Below are 21404 nucleotides of genomic sequence, written 5' to 3' on the forward strand. Positions count from 1 at the left end.
CAAGCTGTGAAATAAACATTAACTGCCTCTTTAATTACAGAAATTATTCACACTCATAATAAATCTTTAAAAGATTAGAAGCTTCTCCACGGATCGCCCACCACCAGGCCCGTCCACCCCACGGCCGGCCAGGCAATCGAGGCCCAGACAACGCTCTTATCTCAGGGGCACCCCGACCAGGAGCAGAGATTCCAGGGAGCTGTGAGTAGAGGTCCCCGTTCTTCATCCCTAACCCCACAATGTTTCTTAGGGGTCCTCAGTCTGGACTGTGGAGCTAACGTACCCGCGAACTCCCTGGGGTGTAGTGTGTTTCCACACGCATTGAGTACAGACCCTCCAGGGGTATACTGTGGACGATTAAACACTCCGTCAGTATGGTGGGATAGTGGAGGTGGGTTGTGGGGCATGTTTGGAAACTGTCGGCTTGACCGGTTTATGTTTCGGACCATACTAGAGTCGGGACTCGTGTCCTTGAGGGTCTACCGAATGTTAACAATGTTACTTGCATTATACCTGGTTCGATTCGTATCCCCCTTGTTCTTTGTTTATGGGTGGGGGGGTTGCTCCTGCCTCGTTTGGATCGGCCTCGAGCTCCGACACCGGTCTGGGATGTAATGAGCTGCCTGGGGACTCCTAGTCCCATATGCAGGATGTTGGGTGGAAGATATGGAAGTCACCTATCCCAGGCGGGTCACCCGGGCCTCTACCTATCCAAATGCTGGGGGAATACTTGATACCCAGAAAATAGCATGTGAAGTGTTTATGTTTCCCACACTAATGGAGTATATTTATTTTTATTGGTTCTTATTTTCTTCACTTTCTCTCTTTCTGGCCGTCCCGGCCTCATTCGGCATGACTCCGTTGTTTACCTTATTGTTTACTTACTTAAGTTATAGAGACCTGAGATTTCGTTCTAGTGTACTTTTTTCGCCTTACTGAAGCACCCGGCAGGGGTGCCCTTTGTCTCCGATAATATTTGCCCTTACATTGGAGCCGCTTCTCAGCGCTATCAGGGCGGAAGACTCTATTGAGGGATTACGGGGACCTTCTGGTACGCATAAATTGGCAGCATATGCGGATGATTTGTTCGTCTTCATCTCCCGTCCAATGGCCTCACTGCCCCCTCTCCTGAGGGCGTTTGATACATATGGAGACATCTCCAATTTCCTGGTCAATCAAGCCAAATCGGAGGCTCTCAACATAACTGTACCCCCTGCAGAGATGGTCAAGGTGAGAGCCTCATTCCAATTTCGCTGGACACAGTCATGTTTAAACCACCTGGGGGTACGCATAAGTGCGGACCCGGGTCAGCTTTATGCGGAGAACTATGTGCCGTTGCTTCATGCGATTAAACAAGACCTCTCTAATTGGCAAGAGCTGACACTGACCTGGTTTGGTCGTTGTGCATCCTTAAAAATGACTGTGCTCCCCCGGATTTTGTACGTCCTCCAGGCGGTTCCGATCCACTTACCACCTGCGTTCTTCTCTCAATTGAGACGCATGCTCGTGTCCTTTGTTTGGGCACGGCAACGTCCTAGGGTGGCGTACCGCATCCTGATCCTCCCCAAGGACAGGGGAGGAGTGGGCCTCCCGGACATTAAACGCTATTATGAGGCATCACACCTTGCCAGGGTGCTGGATTGGAGCAGTCACACAGAACAGAAACAATGGGTGGGGATGGAGATGTCGGAATACCGAGCACCACTCTCAGGGCTGGCGTGGCTCTCGTCCCCGATACCTACAGAAGTATCCATGCACCCACTTATCGCTCCTACGCTGAGGGTGGCGAGGTCATCCCTCGGTAGGTCCGACCTCTCCCCCCACCCATCGCCCATGATACCTGTGCTTGGGAATCCTGACTTCCCTCCAGGGTTAGAGAGCGGTCGGGTCCGAAAGTGGAGGAACACCACACTTCCCTCGATGAGACTATGGTTCTTTATCGTGGGCGAGATCTACTGTATGGAGGATCTGACTGCATCCATCCGTAACCAGGAGGAACGATTCCATGCCACTTGGAGACCGTGAACCCACTTTGCATCCACTCCTGAGTTCCACGCGGTGATGCATGCACAACCCTCTACTCCGTCAGCGAAATGTTGAGATTGGATTTGAAACTGCCAGGGGCCTGGGCATGAGGAGATCTGCCACCCCACAACCGGTCACCATGCCTTTGTATCCCTGCGCTCCTTTCTTCCCCTCCTGTCCCTTTATAGCTTCTCTTTACTATCATGGGACTCATACGGCATGGAAGGTTCCGCCACAAAGTGGGAGCCCACCCAATCTCTCCCATGAAAGGTGTACGTAGCAACCAACACGGCTCTGACATGACCCCAGAGTGAGAGGGGTGGGTACATCCCACGCAATGCACAGTTACGAATTGAATTCAAAAGTTTAAGTATATCTTATGTTATTGGTACGACCCAGGATCTTGAATACAGGGTCATTGGGGAATTGGTTGTGTCAAAGGACCCCTTATAAGACAGTATACATGATGTGAGCCGGAGAACGGTTGGTGGTCATGGGTATTCCATGGGGGTGCAAACCCACAGACCTTGCCCTTCGGGGTACAGGTGATATAATACGAGAGTTGCCCATGCTTGCCAACCGCAGCTTAAGGTAGTCCATTTATCCATCAGTTACTATGACCCTGAATTGTATTATTGTATTCTTGTATGTTACCGTGTGTTCTGCATGGCTTTGTTCGCCTGCAGGCGCAGTAATGTTTATGATGTACTGATCTGCCAATGATATGTACCCAAATGTTTGTTTGACTATATGCTAATAAACGCATCATTTAAAAAAAAAAAAGATTAGAAGCCCGGGGAAAGTGAAAAGTGCGTACTTGTCTTCTGATGATCCCTTCATGTTTATTAAAACTCATAAATGAATGACTTTTCTCTCATTAGATGGGTTTTAGTTAGTTGGAAAATCTTATTTAGTTCCTATTCACATTCTCAGTGACAAATGGGTTGCACACTTCCTCTACCAGTTTCCCCATGCAATGTTTATCCACTTGTAGGTATATTTGGGTTTACAGTGTATGTGCAGCAAATGTTAACCAGCACAAGTGACATAAAGTACTCCATTCTTTATAATCAAAGTTTTGGATTAACAGTCACCATTCACACTTGGGCAATTTGAAGCGATTTGTCCGTCACATGACAATACAAGACCCAAGGAATCTTCTTGTTTTTTTATGGGGCCTGTCTACACCTATCCAATGTTTTTCCATGTCACTTGGAAAATGGTGCAGGTACTTCTTTTGGTGCTATATGCAACTTTGTTAGCCCTAAAGAGTTTAATGGTTACACTTAAAAACATATATAAAATGTGTTTTTGTGCATAACAACAAGCCTCCACCCCTAGCAATCTATACTTTATTTCACCTTCAGTAGCCAAAACAACAATGCATTAAAATTCAGGAAAAAGACAATATAAAAAAGCATGAAAATGCAGATGCAAGTGTGATTGGAGGCTTGTTTTTAAGAAAAGTTGGACTAGGACACTTCTCCCAGTGCATGTCCCCTATGTCTAATGCATTTGGTTATTAATGCTATGCTGCATCAGAATCATATTTTTGTCTAACTTGAATGTTTAGTAAAACTTGTACTAGTCATATAAAGCAAAGGGAGTTGTAACACTACTTGTATAGGCAAGCATTTGTGTTTATTTCAAAGGAATGAGGTACAAGAATGGGTGCCACTGGTTTTTGTCACAACAATTGCGTCTGATCATGTGATTATAGACGGTAGGCCCTTCTACTCAGGATGTCAGATGTGACCGGAGTGCATGTGCCCTTTTCAGCAGAAAAGTCTGCAATGAGGTTTGCTAAAAGCTTTATTTATTTTTTTAGTTTTGTTTTACCTAGTGAGGATTTAAATTTTTTATTCTAAACAAAAATAATTTACACTTTAAAGACGTTTTCCACCCTGTTGTTGGTTAGCATAAGTGGGTTGAAAACTCATGCTGACTTTTTCGACTCACTGGTGAGCTTTTTCTGTGGTTATGTGTGCACGACCCTCCCTTAAAGTGTCAGTAAGCCCCTACACCCCCTTTTAGACGTACACTACCTGGCCAAAGTAACCACCTGAATTTAGCTAAGCAAATAGTTAAGAGCGTTCCTTTGGATAAAAGGTCTAGGTTCAGCAACGTTATGTCCCAAAAACTGTAGTCATCTGCCTACCTGAATCGACTGAGTGATCGGATTTTCCATCAAGTGGATTTTTTCTTCCCTGATGGCGTGGGCATTCTCCAAGATGACGATGCCAGGAATCATTGGGCTCGAATTGTGGAAGAGCCATCCTTTTCACACATGGGTCGGCCACAACATAGTCTAGACCTGAACCCCGTTGAAGATCTTTGGGATGTGCTGGAGAAGACTTTACACAGTGCTCTGGCTCCCATTGTCAATACAAGATCTTGGTGAAAAATTTTATGCAACTCTGAATGGAAATGTTGTGACATTGCATCAGCTTATCGAAACAATGCCACGGCGAATGCATTCCATAATCGGCTGAAGGCGGCCCAACTAAATATTGGAGTGACTTATTTTGGCCGGGCAGTGTATTAGCTGTGCATAATAACAGAAAGCAATTTATTCATATAACACTGCATGTCATAATTTTGGAATAATTTTTTTGTCACATGATCATTTTCTTTTCCTCCTCACTACATGGTCTGATCTGTAGGAGGAGCTATGCTCCAGTGTGTAACGCATTTCTGATTTTGCTGCTGTAGATCCATGTCTTTTACGTCTGGGATGTACACAGTAAGTTGGAGCTCATGCAGTCAGGTTACTTCAGTGTAAAATAAATAAATGACTATTATAGAACTATAACCCTTAGTATTATTCTTGCAAACCATTGCTCTTTGTTACTTGTTCTGGTGATCTGACAAAGGACACAGGCGCTTTGTTCTACTTTTCTAACAGTGAGTATCCCTGAAGTAGTCGTGGTCACCCAGCTGGAGCCACCCCATTCCTGCCTGAAGTGGAAGATGAGTCACGATGTGCCAAACTTTAGAAGTGTGTCCCCAGTGGCCACTCCTGGCTTGTTCAAATTGTGCCCATGCGCATTGTGCTTTCTAGGCAGGGGTCAGTGGCTCTTTCATCCCTATGCTGGGGCTCCCTGTCCAGGGGCGGAACTACCGCCGGGGCCTGAGGCTGTGTGGTGGGGGGGGCGCTGCCCAGTGAGGTCCGATCCTGGGCATTCCCTCTGGTGAAATATGCAGCAGTGCACTGCTATCCGACTTTGTGAGTGGGGTGGAATGTGAGATCGCACTCACAGGTCGGATAGAAGTGACATTTCAGAACCGAACAGCTGTTCCAGCCAGGGCAGATCAGTTCTCCTGCACATACGATTTGCGGTTGCTGATCTGCACTGGAACAGCTGAGAAAGAGTTGGAATCTTGACCTGTTGGCGGTCAAGCATTCCACTGCCAAAAAACTGGGCGGGATTACACTGATATGAGTGACCACGTCACCGGTCACGCATTGTACCGTAGTCACAAACTTTGATAGAACACAGTCATCAGGGGGGTAGCCTGGGGGATCTCTTACATGAGTATCAGCTGTACCAGGGGCGGCATGGCAGAGGTGACGGGGGAGGGGTGGAGGAAGCCAGGCCCCAGCAGCAGTAGGTAAGAGGAGTTGGGAGGAGGTACAGGGGAAGGGACCCCGGCGACCAACTCACCTCAGGCCCTGCAGAGTCCACCATCGAGAGTCTCAGATGGGCTGTGCAGGATCTATAGTGTGCTCTGCAGGGTCACTCTTAGATGGGCTCTGTGGAGTCTCAGGCCAGCCCAGAGTCCAGTGCATTACTAAGCCCACATATACATGATATACATAGCATAAAGGTAAAAAACAATATATGCAGTGCTATCTTCATTTTAGATTTCAAAGGGGTTTTGTGGCTCCCTGTGTTTTTCATTTCTGTGGAAAAAGGGTCCAAATGGCTCTTTGAGTGTTTAAGGTTGCTGACCCCTGATCTAGGGGTAGTGACTGAGTTAGAGGGAGAGAGCGCACACTGTCCATAGCTGCAGTTTGCTCAAGCCGGGTGCATTTGTCCTGACATTTTGCCAGGGCAGAGGGGGGTCAATCACCTAGAACAGGCCTAGGCAGGCCCCGGCCCTCCAGCTGTGGTGAAACTGCAAATCCCTTCATACCTGTGGCTGTTATTCTTGCAATGCCCATTGGGATTTGTGTTCCAAAGCAGCAGGAGGGCCAGAGTTGTCCTACCCCTAACAGGCCATGCAGGACCTACAGATATGCAGTGGGAAAGGGGCAGCTTTTTCACATCTGAACAGTGCTTTGCAATGTGCTGGGCATGATGGAAAGCATGATGGACGTTTTGGTAAATCTACAGAAAGGGGAAGCAACCCTTTAATGTTTCTCAATGTCTTGCCTGATATATTCATTCATATTGCCTGCAGCTTTCTTAAACGTAATGTTTTTTTAGGCATCTATTTCCCCAGCCATGTTATTTGCACATTCTTTTTATCTATGATCACAGTTTGGATAGCCATGAAATAAAATGTCAGCTACTAAATAATCTGTGTTGCTTGGGTCTTTCCAGGATTGTGATGCTTAAATATGCCAGCTTTGTGGTTCATGTCACCACTGTGGTTATCTAGGATTTAGGACAGCACTCTGCACTTATTAGGCCTGGACCCTTGGTCAGTTCTCGTCTAGAATGTCACGGACTGTGCATATTTCACACCTATGATTTACGTGTGGATTTGTAGACATCTGCTCTTCTCCGACATGTGAAATAAACATTCCACTGTTGCTAAAACACAAGCTTGCATAGTGGTCCATTTGTGCATACTTCACAGCACATGACCCCGTTGTGTTTGTGCTTCTGTTTTCTCCCACTATGCCAAAAAGAATTAGACGTAGAATGTGTTCTAAAATGTGTTTAAGCAGAAAGAAAAACAGATTGTGCGTTAATTACAGTTGATGCCTGTGTGACTAAGCAGTTCTCCGTTCCTGTGTAATGCTACATTGAGCAGACCTTCAAAATACATAAATGACATGACTGCTATTCAGAGGTTTTATAACCTGAATCTTTTTTTTTTTTTTTTTCCTGTATGTTTGGGAAAATATTATCTGAAATGTTGTTGTATTCATTGTGCTTACTGGGAAGGGTTTATGTTTTGTCTGTTGCTATGTGAAAATTGTCAGCACAGCAGAATGCGTGGATCATATCACCGTAATTATAAAAAATGTAAAAATAAACCATGATGACAAAATAGCAGATCTGTCCAATAGATGCATACAGGGGATACTTAAAGTGACATTAAAGTCACCCCCCCCCCCCCCCCACCCCCCAATGCTGCTTTAAGGACTTACCTTAAATGATGCCTCTTGATCCGATCATCATCTTCTTTCCAGGAGTCCCTCGAGCGTTGGTGCTGGTCTCTGATCCAGGTCTGACTGCTGTGTCTTCCTGTCCCACGGAGTCTGTGCACTGCACTCTGCCGAGCTGCATGCATTGACTTACCTTGTGTCTCTCCTTCTGGCCGAAGATCTCAACTGCTCATGATCCTTCACTGCCGCAGATCTTCGAACAGGAGTGAGCGACGGAGACAGAGGTAAGTAATAACCTGTTTGTTAACTTTTTTTTTATGTATTTGCATATGTCTACTGCCAGCAGTAGATGTATGCAAAAAAAGGTTTCATTCTATGTTAACCCTTTCACGGTCAACCAATGTAACTGTTAAGTCTGTGGCACTGCAAGAATTCATTTTTTCTGCAGGCAGCCAGCTATGTAGTAATGTGATTTGGGTGGTTGTAAAGGCCCCTCCCTCACCATGTGTCCCAGGCTTATCTGTCCCTACTGGGGGCCTTGGACCATCATGGCAGATGACAGAATAGAGAGCAGCAGAAAATCAGCAAACATCCATTTCCTGATCTTCCCTGTAAAGTATGAACACAGAAACGCTTCAGCTCTGAGCACTCCCGGATTCAGTTCTGTGAAACCCTGGCTGCTATCGCTGGGAAAGAAGCTGATGGTGTATAGTGTGTGAGAACCTGCACTATTCTATCACATCGGGGGCTTTTTGGCCCCTTGATATAGTAATAAAGTTAGGTGATAAAAAATGAATTAGAAAATATCCCAAGGGTATATCTTTGCAGTATATAAGGTTCAATTTACAAAGCGAGCATACCAGGATCCTTATTTCCCAAAAAAATTTGTTTCCTGTAGAGTCCAATGAGATTTAAAAATGAAAGTCATGGTTAAAATAAAGTTTTTTGTGAATTGGGCCTATACAGTATATATTGTACAAACAAATTGTAAGGTGTAGGAAACTTTAGGGAGGTCATTGATCAGTAGAGAAGAGGTAGTTAGTGAGTAATCTGCTCACACCAGCTTAAATCAGCATTTTGTTCCTCCCAATCTTAACTGACACCATATTGCAGCAATCCTAAAGTGAAGCATCACTTTCCTTCTTTGTTGAGAAAAAGGAGTAAATGCTTTTTAGTCAGAGATTTGTTTTTACAAGTTGTATAGTATAGTTTAATATTTTTATCTTGAGTGTTTTTTTTTTTTTCTTGAACCTTTACACAACAGCACAATTGTCTCAAACTATGCATGAATTTGCCACTTTGTTTGCTTTAATCAGTCCCCATATGGCCTTTCACTGGAAGGTTTTTTTTTTTAGAAAGTAGTAATTTGGTCAGCGTTCAGATGTCTCCGATGCTGGTCTTATATGGCTCAGTTAAAGCAAGAGCAATGTCTCATGTTTATCCATATATAGGTACTGACCTGCCATTTTAATGAATGCCTTGGTCATTGAAAGCAATTGTAATTACATTCTCCGACATGCTGGAAAAACTCTTTGCAAAGAATATCGGGGGGTTACAGTGTGTGCTCCAAATTTATCACTTAACCAAATCGAAAATAATGGTTGTGGCAAGACCTGGCAGCAAGTCATTTGAGGACACGCAGGCCACCAGTCAGCCAGTCATTGTAGAGGAGACAATTCCCTGTTTGAGGATGTAGAAGTGGTCCCTGGATTTAGAGATCTCATGATTAATATGGAGTTTAATGCTCATGTATTTTCTCAAATTGCATTTGTCAGTTTAGCGGTACAACATTATCTAAAATAGGATATAAATGAAAGCAGTTCAGGTGTAGAGCAGGCGACCGAAGAACCTCATATGACCTCAGAGAGGTTGTCATCAGATAAACTTCAGAAAGCAGGACAAGCTTTGCATTATTGGGCAATACGGTGGTATAATGTTGGTGTAAAAGATTGACAAACCATTGTATGTCCAGCTCCTTTGTGTGAACTCTAATCACACTCGTTTCATACATTGTAGGCAGTAGAAAGGACATTTTATAAATCTAAATCCGGTCATATAAAACAAAGCAATGGCTGCTACTGTATTTAGTCACACGTTGCTTTCTTTGGACAAAAACATCTGTCATGTCAACTTTCTACCTATGCACCCAGATCATCATGTTAAATTGGTTAAGATACATTTACATTTTAAAAAACAAAAATGTGTGAGTTTAGGTGCAGTAAGTCTGAAATGGAGTGAAATCTGGCTAGAGTATGTCTTCTGTGGCCAGATCTGCTTCTTGCAAAAGCAGGCCTTGTACGTTCTCAATGTCGAGCACTCGGAGGTCAGTTATTGTCCCGGCCTTATGTCATATTCCTTCGACATACGAAAGTTGGCCAAGCCTGTCGAGCATTGTGCTGGATGTTTGGTTGCAGAAGCACTATACTAGGTATTGATTAGAAGTGTAGTTTTCTGAATTTTAGTGGCTTACAACTTTTGACTGATGTGCTGTTACCATGAATCTAGATCTGTTCCAGAGAATTCCATGTCTTAGAAACATTTTAGACACATACAATGCCTGAATTATTGAAGAATGTTCATCCTGTGTTTGGCCAGCTTAAGATTGCTCTGAATTTGACATTCATTTTCACCCCATATATGTCCATGTCACCTTCTTTTGGTGTCACCTGGCCACACTGTGAATTAAAGAGAAGTGGGAGAAGGAGAGAACATTGCAGAGCATCTTGCTTCTAAAGCAATATTTCAAATTCTCATCTTTAATACACTTATTTAGCTGTTTTGGATATAGACCTATAATGTAACTGAACCTAGACTTATTATCCATACTATTACCTATTTGCTTAGCTAATGATAGGGATTAAATGTTCTTGTCTGCTGTCGATGTGTAGTTTTTGTATTGTCTCCCCTAACCATCCCAAAATGTCCATGTCCCAGGTTTTTTATTAGTTTTCCTCAAAGTTAAGAAATTAAAATCCAGTATGACCACAGCTAGCTAATTCACAAAACCAAGCTGGTTTACGTAGACTGAGGCACAGGAATATTGGGATGTTCCCTACATGATATTATGACACTGCTTAAGAAATTGAGTTGTGTAGTAGCGTTGTGTTTGTATGTAAAATTTGGAAAAACAAGAATGGCATATACGTCTTTCTATTTGCTCCATTCAAATAAACACTTTAACCCCCTCAAATAGAGAACACCACCTTAATACAATACTTTAGTATGCTGCAGTGCACATAAGAAGTCATTTGAGATCACAAACTGCTATTGGAAAACAATTTCTGTTTGATTTTAGCTAAACCTTGTCTGTACCCTCTTTATATATAACTTTAACCAATTGTGGTAAGCAGAACGCACACCCAGGGCCATCCCTTATACCGTCCTTGTTCAGGTCTGGAGACATACAGGGTCTACACTATAGCTAAACTTATACAAGAGCTGCTTGCTTCTGGCCTGTTTTGTGATCTTCACTGATTGCATCAGTACAGTGTAGCAAACAAACAATATTTTACTCCTGGCAGTTAAATGATTGAATCAAATGGGTATGTTGAGCCTTCCTTGTTTTCACTCATTGTCTGCGGTTAAAGTGCAAGCTGCAGACAAGCTGAACATAAATATAGCAATGTTTACACTGTGCTGAGCCTGTGATAGAAGCTTTGAAGGCACAGACAAACAAACGGCAGTGGCAAGAGCTTATATTTGCAATGCTGCTTGGAATGTTGGTTTAAAATAAAAGGACTTTAAATAATTTCAGTTTGCTTTTAAATCATAAATTAAAATATATAGAATTGTGTATGTGAGTGATGTTTGTCTTGATGAAGTATAACTCGTGGAAACAGGTTGTTCTGTGATTTTTGTTTCCTTGCTGTCATGTTATCATTGCTGTATTTCATCCATTTCAGAACGATGCAGGCTTCATATGTATGCTTTGAACACATGAAGTGTACATGATTTTTGAAAAGACAAGAAAAACACAAAGAACATTTTGCAGTTTCATGAAAGCTACACTAATCTCCTGGCCCTGCAGTGTGCAGAGCAAGCCGTGGAGTTCCCCTGATTATTTTCACAGATAGATGACACTATGCAATGTCATTATGTCTCAACACAATTTAATCTTTAATCCAATTAGAGTAGCATTGGCAGAACTCTACAGCCAGCAACGCGCTACACAAGACGTCCATATTAAAAGCAGAAGCTGCATGAACACTGCCATGTAGAATTCTAAAAAATACATTGTGAGCACATAATTGCCAATCAGTCCCTTTAAAAGAGTGCTTAGGCATACATCTGTTAACTATTTAAAAGATATTTATGTCAAAGCTCTGTGTCTGGATTAACAAAACATAAAGGAAAACTAAATGTTCTCTGATTATGGCTGTAACAATTAAGCACACCACCAAGGACAGCTCTTAAATGTATTCTGCTTTTGGATAGAGATTTAAATTTAAGCAGAAACAGAAAAATTGTAGGTTTTTCCACTGTTCATCGCTAAACAATAAGAATTTGTATGCAATTTCTCTTTTTCTTTTTTTCGGCAGCTTTATGACAGTGGTTCACGTGTAACTTAATTTGATGAACACCACATTTTACACTTGGACACTTGGATTTTACACTTGGAGTTTTTAAACTTTAAAAACTTTTTTTGCATTTTTATATGTTCCATTTTCATTTTTTTTACACTTAACTTCAATGCTATCGCTAAAAAGCCCCCTATGTAAAAAGCCCCCTATGTAATATGATGTGACAGGACCTTTTTCTGGGGACATCAGGGGTCTTTCAGACTCCTAATGTCACATAAGGACCCCAAAGAAGCGTCACCAGCTGAGTATGTGATTTTACAGAGCTGAATATTTAAAATGTAAAGTGTTGTGATTTTTTGTGAATAAATTATCATCTGGGAGTTTTACACTATGTGCGATTCTGGTTTTCTATTCCTGAGAAAATGAGAGAGATCTGAGGGAGACCCTGTGCAGAGTGTTTCAGCTGTCGGTGATTTGGTGGAGAGGGAGACATTGGTCGCCAGGGAAGTGTACAGAGCGTTTATAGACTATTTCGGTGGTCTGGAGTATCTGGTGAGTGTGCTAGTGGTTGCGCACAAGGAGGTGGATCACCGGGAATTATTTGATGGTGGAGTAAAGCACAGAAGTCACAGTGGACTTCATATGCAATAATTGTTTTACCAACTGACTTATCTTAAAGCAAGTGATTATAAGGAATGTACCATGATTTATTTGATTATCACCATTTGTGGACTTTTTTTTGCAAAAGGACACTATATAAGATTGAGTGAAATTGTTTATGTATGAATTCATTCTGACAGGACTATATTACATCCTATTATCATATAATACTAAACGCAATAAAAAGCTGAGAGGGGTTTTAGCCTTCCCCTACTCTACAAAAAGAAAAGGAGAAAAAAAAAAAAAAGCAGTCATCTTTGTTGTTGGAGACCAGACAGGGCTCCTATTCCTTCTCCACTTGATCCAAAACTAGAAAAAATTTGGTTTGACATGTAAATAAATTCCAAATAAAAAGTTTTGGCAGGGCTGACACTTTAAGCAAACACTAGGTGCAGAATTATGCTGACTACATCCTGCTGAACTTGGCCATGATCTTCTAGAGAACAAGCACTGTACGAATGTGTGCATGGCGGTGAATGTGCAAGTGTTGTGTTATGGCTGTACACAGACACAGCTCTAAGTTCAGGTTATCGCCATTCGTCAGATGGGATTTAGAATGCTGCTGAAGCATTTAATGGACTGAATTTGAATTCTAAACCTCCTGTCAGAAGAAGGAAGATAATGTTCTTCACACTTAATGGTTATGGAACAGTTTTGTTGATTATTTTTAGGTTTGTACTGATATCTGTTTTTTTGTTTTTTTGCTCTGTGCATAATCTGTGTTACAAAATAAATATTTAATACATGACAAAGGATTCTCAAAGCACTATGTTTTGTTAGAGACAGCACATCTGAGATGGCTCTTTCAGATACAAATGCTGAACCTGCCCTTTGATGAGGAATGAGCCAATGCTCTGATTCATGCAGTCCTCTGCATACATTTTGCAACCACAGGCTTTTTCTATATATGGTAGGTGAAGAGAACGGTGAATGTTTACTGAATGGGAAACATCTGCCAGTTTAATGAGAATTGGAAGATTGCTTGATTTTATACCATTCAGATTGAATCCTCATTAAATGTTATTTCATGAATCTTTTCTCTTTCAGCCCACGGCTGTTGTGAGATTGTAACTGTCTCACTGTGCGTGTCCAAGAAAGGCTCGGTGGTTGTGTTGGGAGAGGAGAGCTTTGAATTCATCCACGATGAAGCGTACGATTCTGCTCAGTTTCTAGCAGCCAATGCCACCAACCAGCAGGCCCTGAATTTTGCTAGGTTCCTGATCAGTGCACAGCCGCGTCCTGGGGATGTGACCATTTTGGATAAGAAGATCACATTGGCTTTCAAACATCTAAAGTTGCCCAGTGGATGGAATGTCCTTGGAGAAACTCCTTTACCAGGTACGGAATCTCTATTCGAATTGGAATATTGATCAAACACCAGCATGATGTTCATGGCAGTGCATTTTTCTTTTGTGTGCTTAAAATTAGGACTTGCAGTACTTCTTAAAGGGTCAGCCTTCTGATAATAGTGATTATGCAAGTGTAGAATGAGGTAAGATGACACATCTTGGGGACTACAGAAGTAAGATCTGCTGCTATAGTTCCAGCTTTTCCACTCACATAGGTATTCCAAGCTAGGAGTGTTCCCACTGCACCTGATTAATGATGAGCCTGGGCCAAGGTGCAAACTCAATGCACCTAAAGCTGGACATACACCTATAGATTATCTGCAGATTTTCTATGGTCAGATGGAAAAAGTGCAACAGATTCCTCCCATCTACGCTAAACTGTGTGGATGGAGGAATCTCCCTGGGGGCCAAGCTTCAGCATCTGGCTAGTCCGCCCCGCTGGCTCTCAATATACCTGAACAATGTCTGCATCCAATCAGATTGTTCAGGTATATTGAGAGCCAGCGGGGCGGACTAGCCAGATGCTGAAGCTTGGCCCCCAGGGAGATTCCTCCATCCACACAGTTTAGCGTAGATGGGAGGAATCTGTTGCACTTTTTCCATCTGACCATAGAAAATCTGCAAATAACTGTGGAGTGGGAAATATGACTATTGCAACTGATTGGGCCAGGAGGCGAGTTTGGCGGTCATAGTTTTGAGCAGGTTTAGGCTCACTCGGGTGAGCTGGGTTCACACCATGCCCAGGCCAACCACTACTCCTGATGCATCAATCATTCGCATTTGAGGGCTTCTTTGACTCCTTTATTATTGGCCTGTGTAAGGGGATAGAGAAATCATGCTTTTAAAATCTTTAAAGCCCATCTCGGAATGTGTTGAAGTCAGAGAATCCGCATTACAGCAACTAGTACTTTACATGGGGGTCAGCAAGAACAGCCTCCATGTTTTTTCTTGGCACAGATTTCTTTTAAGAGACCAGAGGTCTATTGCACCCCTCCACCAGGGCATTGACTGGTGGCCATGCACACTATTTTATTCCACAAAGTTTGAACTGAGTTCAGAATATCAGATCTAATGTATACATTTTAAAAAGATACTATGGTATAGTTGTAAAAAAACAAACCATATTATTTATGTTTTTACTTTGTGGTCCCCTGATCATTGTGCAGGTAACTAGTTCATAGATTATAGGAACGCAAGAATTTTGTCATCACATACCTACCACGTGTTACAATGTGATTTTAATCAAGCGTGTCCATTCCCACATACCATTGCTCTAAGTCACATTGCTTACAAATAACTGCAGTGTTCTCAGGGTCATAAATTGAATCTTGTGCTATGTGAGCTGTGATGTTTTTGTGGACGTCTTTAGTGGAGATAAGTTACTGGTACTGTGTAACGCCCCATGGGACTGCGCAGATGGACCACAGCTGCGGAGTATGTTTCTCAAGGTGAGTACCACAGATGGATGTAAATAGGGCAATCAGTACTAAATTCCAGGCGTCACCTTCAATCTTAAGCTGGCCATACACCTTACAATTATCTGCAGATTTTCTGTGGTCAGAACAGGTTCCAACAGATTCCTCCATCTACACTTAACTGTGTGGATGGAGTAATCTCCACCTGGGCCAATCTGTTGCACTTTTTCCATCTGACCACAGAAAATCTGCAGATAATTGTAAGGTGTATGGGCACCTGTAGAAACGGAGAGTTAGGAATTCTGACATAATTTGCCTAAGATGGAGTCTAATGGATAATGCGTAACAGATGTACTAGCCAGAAGGGTATTACTTCATACCCTTCGGGAGGTGAAGCATACATTGTAGGTACGCTAGGAATAATTAGTTGAAGAAGTCCAGAACCCGCTCATAGGGGGAGCCGATGGGGATGGTAGTCCTATAGACAACGGGGTAGCGGATACCTTGGTAGGGCAGTGCACGTGGCGAGAGATGAAGTTATACGTAGCATACAAGGTATTGTACAGGTAAGTATGAGCAACGTTAATATAACCAACAGGCAGATCAAACAGTATAATTCCTAATAACTTCATCTGAGCCACCGCAGGATGAGGCTTATCAATAATGCAACTAAGAGTAATAGGGACTGCACTCCCTAGATCCAGCAGGTGAATTACACAGTAGTGTTTACAGTCTCTTAACATATGGCTAATGCAGGGTACAATGATCCAGGGGTGGCATAGGCGGGCAGTCCAGCTGACTCGGGTCTCAGGCTCCAAGCTACAGTTAAGTTCTTCAGTGGGGTTCGGGAGTTGCAGGGCGCACACTCCAGAATAGTAGAACGCCGTGCAATCCTCCCAACCCCTCTCTTATCGCGACCGCGTAAGTGAAAAGCAGAGTAGCCGCATGACGCGCCACGGAGCCGCTGCGTTCCAGCGTAGAACGCAGGCGGCGACCTGTGTGAGGAAGAGGCGCCGTAGGTCGCTGCGTTCCACGGAGGAGCTCAGCGGCTCGAATCCTAATATTCTGAGACCCGCAGGTACCAGTATCTGGTACAGATTACACCAGGATTAAGGCAGTTACAGCAACTGTTTTTTTTTTTTTTTTTCCCGTTTTTTTAACAAAGTTTTTTTCATAACTGAATAAAAGCTGACTATTGTAAGCTCCACTGTCAGTATTAAATGGTTTGTTTCAAACCTCTAACTTCCGCTTTGCTGGACAGCTTGGTCTGTTAAAGGAAGTTGAACAATAACAGACATACTGGCCAGATCACCAGGTGAAGAAGGAAAAGTAATGTAACCGCCACATTTAAGGATTAATAAACTGCAAAATATTACATTTTTGCTTTAGGTATACTTTAGGGAGTGAGAAGATACTGTATTGTGGGAAGCAGCTATTAACAGCAGCCATGTGGACACTTTATTTGCAGTTATCCAATTTAATTATGTAACATTTGTCTACAAAAAGTTAATTGGTTGCTGCTTAGCAATTAAAAATTCCTCATTGAGTTTAGTCATAAAGCAGCCTTTCTCAATCTTTTTAACACTGAAGTACCCTTGAAATAATTTTCCAGGCTCAGTGAACCTCTGATAATAAAAACAATATCTACAGCTCACTGACCATCACTACATTGTGATGGTCAGTGTTAAAGTGATATTAAACAGTCGTTTTTTTAAATTTATTTTTTACTCACCACATGTACTTTTCCTTTTTTTTTTCCCCTCTTCTTTTTTTTTTTCCTACACTGCCCCACGTAATTTATTTTTTTCAGGCCGTGTACAGTGGCCCGTCCTGTTTACAGGTGTTTCCTTTGCCTAGCAGGTTGCAAATGAGACACCCGTGCATGTCTTACAAATATGTAAAAAGATTGCAGTGGGAACTTATCTGAGAGGCAGAACTGCTAGCAACTTCTGGAGAACCCCTAGAGTACCAGGGAACCCTTGTTAGGAGAGGCTGCATTAGAGCTCACTTGTGATGACTACGTAACTGATAAGAAAGCATCACAAATAAACTGGTATGTGGGTGGAAATTCTCTTGCAACTTGTAAGGACATGCGGGATGTGGGTGCCCTGCAGTTTGTCTAAGCCCACGCAAAACATTCACTGATGCACCCCCTTATCAGCCCGAACGGTTGTGGCAGGAGCATTCCCCGTCCTTTTGCGATGTGTAGCAGGGAATACCTTAGCCACAACTGATTGAGCTGGGAGGGGGTTGTGGCAGTGACCATTTTGCACAGACTTGGGCAACTGGGCTCCTGCCAAGCCCCAGCACATCATTACTGTTAACCGCTCTTTAGTTGTCCTCTTTTTCCCATTTATCTTCAATAGGATATGGTGTGAATACTCTCTGCTAATGCTTGACACAATCTCAGGAATCTCTCGCTGTCTCAGAGTCATTCTTCAGTCTTGAACATGCTGCATGTAAGCAGGTGTTTTTGTTGACTGACAGGTTAAACACTTGTTAACTCCAGTGATCACGCCAACAGGTTTTGTTGTTGCATAATGAGCCCTGAGAACTCGAATAGGTGACGCAGTTGAGGGAATGTGTTTATCGAGGAAGCCAGATCTTGTACAGTTTTAGACTGCTGCAACGTATTGTAACCCTTTGTTGAGTGAGGCTGGTTATGGTGACCAGTTATCTGGCTGTGGCCACTGTAATACATACTTTCATGGGGTAAGAAAAAAGCTACATACTCCGTGTTGCTCGCCAGGGCTGCCCGTGGGTCTGACCAGGGCTGTGCCTGTCTCTGCGGGCAGTGGGGAAGATGAGATGTGTGGCTGGACTGGGCGCTGTCAAAGACGGCTGCCAAGTGGTCCCCACAAGGCTACCTGAGGTTCCCAGGAAGTGCGGTACCTCAGGCAGTTGAACCTGTGTAAACATTTAAAGCGGTACCGGCGCTTAGTATCAGGGCATTTTCACAAGTACAAATACTCGTGAAAATGCCCTGCAGCGATACTAGTATTACTATCAGTTAGGGATGTTCAGATACCATTGCCGATACTTGGCATTTTCACGACAACTACCAAGGTTGCAGCGGTTGCAGCTGGGACCTAGCTCTGGCGTTCCACCACTGTCCTGAAATCATTGGTCTGTATAGTTTTAGAAAAGCTGTCACATGACAACAAACAAAAATGTATCTGAGTACTTGGACAAGTATCAGTACTTGTACTTCCAAAAATGGTATCGGTGCATCCCTAATATATATTTATTTAAAAAAATCATACATTAAAACAGGGATGCTCAAATCCCAGGAGCTCCGTGTGCTCCTTACAAATGACAGCTGCCTCCTAACTTTTGAATTTTTCTCTAGTCTTGGAGCTGGAAAAGTATCTGTACATGTACTTGTACCCAGTACGGTACTTGGTATCTGAACATGCCTACTATCAGTGCATCCCTAATATAAACATATAAAGACCACAATATTTATTATAACAACAAAACAACAATTTAAACGATTTTCAGTATATAAATACCCTAGAGTAAATGTTAAAAGCTATAAAGTGGCCCCATCCGATGAAAATAATATATTGATTGCTTAAATGTAGTCGGAGCAAATGGTTATAAATACGTAGATGCCATGGTGAAGGTCTATGTAAAGATATTGTAACAAATAAACTCTGCCTGCGCAAATACAATATCTAAGGACAAACCCCCCAAAAACATTTGCAGTATACAGAGTTACTCGGAGGCTCATTGGGTACTCATTACCTTAACCAATGAAGGAGCTATGTATATTCTATCTATCAAGAGTGAGTCCTGTGCCAGTTACACTTGCGATCAGTATGCGTCCAAGTGCAGTAGTCTGTAGGTAATCGTAGCCTGATTACATGCGAACGGCCTGCGACCACCTGTGGACGGTGGCAGCTGTCATTGTATTGCACAGCGCCTCCCGTCGCCTTTAGATCTGGGAGGAATTCATGAGACTTATGTGATCTGGCCTCATTTGCAAAGGTGAATGGGACCTAAATCCAAGAGACATGTCATCCAACGAAGCAGTAAGTTGTTCAAAAGTGTTAGATTGTATATACACATATGAGAAGTTTAGCAGGATGCAGATAACGGGAAGCGTGCATCTTTCTGCATGTGTTAGCATACACTAGATATAATTAACAATTTGCAGTAAAGAAATAGATAAACTGTGATCATTTGAGGGTTTGGGTTAGAATTATGGCTGTGGGATATACAAATTGGTTTATTCTTTGCGGTTATGTCTCCCTAAGGGGATTTGTTGGAAGCAATGTTTTTTTCTTTTATTACCACTGTAATGCATGCCATTTAAACTCTAACTAGGACATGAAGTAAAGATAATAGGTTTATTGTGTTGTGGTGCTGTACATAAGAAGGCATGCACAAGAAAGCTTTCTATCGCTTCCGTTTACAGATCTGTAACTGTCGGTAATAGTTTTTCCTGAAGAGTTAAGTTTTAGTCTGGTCATCAAGTCTTGGAGGAGGAGTTATTTTATATACAGACCATGTATGTTTTTGCATTCATTTGTAAATTCTTTTTTTTTTTTTTTCCAAATACACAGAGCCAGCCTAGTGAGCAGAATACGGTAATTCATTTTGTTTCATATGGTTTCAGTGACTTGCAGTAAACTGAAATCCAGCGGGTGGTTCTGTCGCCAGATGCTCAGAGTGCGTTTACACCATCTCAGCTGTCTAAACATCTCGCGGTTCCTTCTTTATAATCTCCTTGAACTTCACATGTGTGGTGCTGCTGCACATCATGTAGCGTTAGACAGACAAGGACATTTAAAACAAGCAATGTAGCAACGTGTGGCAGTCTGTATTTATACTATATTCAGAAACAGCACAAGGAACAAATGGAACATCTTCTCCGCTGTATGTTCGAGGCACGGCGCCTTCCTGCGGGAGTTCCTTCTAGATTTGTTTGCACAGGCTCTGCATGTTGTCATGTGACATGCTACCGGGGAGGTCATTTCAGATATATCAAAGTGACATTTAGAGCATCAACTCTGTGTTTTGCATAGTTTTTCATGCAAAGTAAAGGTGGTAAACCTGGCCATACACTGCCTGAATTTTGGCCAAGGCCTGCTGACTCTGCCAAAATTCGAGCTGTGTGTTGCCCATTGGCACCCCAAACTCCCCCTTCTTCCCCCTGTTGCGGGTTCAGCAGAGGTCCATTTTTCAGTTGACATTTGCTGAAGGAGCCTGTCTGAAAAGTCTTGGCTGAACAGTGACTGCAACTGATTAGAGCTGCAACAACGAATCTACTACATCGATAATAATAGATTATGAGAATAGTTGGCAACTATTCTCATCATCGATTAAAGAGAATTCTTTATACAACCAATCGATTAGTTGCAAAAATAATTGGGTAACCGATTATGAAAATAATCGTTAGCTGCAGCCCTACAACCGATTGGCTGTTCAGGTGATATTTTTTGCACATCCGCCACTGACGGAATACAGTTCAAGTTGTCCAGCTGGGATTCCCCCTATCCACGCTGTTTAGTGTGGTAGAGGAAATCAAGCATTTCTTCACATTCATTATATGGCCAACTTAAATCCCATGTATGTCATAATTCTTAAGGAACTTCACTAGGTGGCGTTTACAAGAAAACTGGTAACTTAAAGTGCCACACATAAAATAAATGAAATAAAAATGTTTGGACACATCGTGGTGCCTGCACTTTGGACTTTTTCCACCTTTTGTAAGTAATTAGCATTTATTGTGGTAATGAAGAGGCGCAGTGATTATGTATATGTGCGCACATTTTCATGGCTCAAATTGGAGGTTTTCGTCATTTTTTTAATGAAGGTTTTATTAGGCCTGAGGGCTGGTCACACCTCAAAGTCTTGCCGTCCAGACCGGTCGTTTTCTGGACCGAAAGCCTGCGTTCAGGGGTGGGAGGGGGCGTGGTGGTGCATTGAAGTCAATGGCACCGCAGCCACGCCCCCCTGCAGTGCAATCACCTGAACGTGTGGCACATTGGTGCCTGCATTCTGGTCCAGTGCTATCTGCAAAAATGCTGCAAGCACTATTTCTGCGTTCATATGTATCAGCTGCATATACCTGCTTCATGTACACGCGATGTACAATGCTGGCATATGTTTTGAAAAAATACCTCTGCAAAGGTGGAAATGGGCTTTA

At 42.7% G+C, this 21404-nt stretch overlaps 1 protein-coding gene across 1 annotated transcript in view; it reads left to right on the forward strand.

The window, feature by feature from the left end:
- AKAP13 (A-kinase anchoring protein 13) overlaps nucleotides 1-21404 on the forward strand; it is a 234237-nt gene that overhangs the window by 83530 nt on the left and 129303 nt on the right. Inside the window, exon 5 of the mRNA XM_018567558.1 lies at nucleotides 13534-13824. Within this exon, the coding sequence (XP_018423060.1) occupies nucleotides 13534-13824 (291 nt within the window). The remainder of the gene's footprint in view (nucleotides 1-13533; nucleotides 13825-21404) is intronic.

This window comes from Nanorana parkeri, unplaced genomic scaffold (genome assembly GCF_000935625.1).
Source record: "Nanorana parkeri isolate BGI_ZX_2015 unplaced genomic scaffold, ASM93562v1 scaffold1062, whole genome shotgun sequence".
Taxonomy (NCBI): domain Eukaryota; kingdom Metazoa; phylum Chordata; class Amphibia; order Anura; family Dicroglossidae; genus Nanorana; species Nanorana parkeri.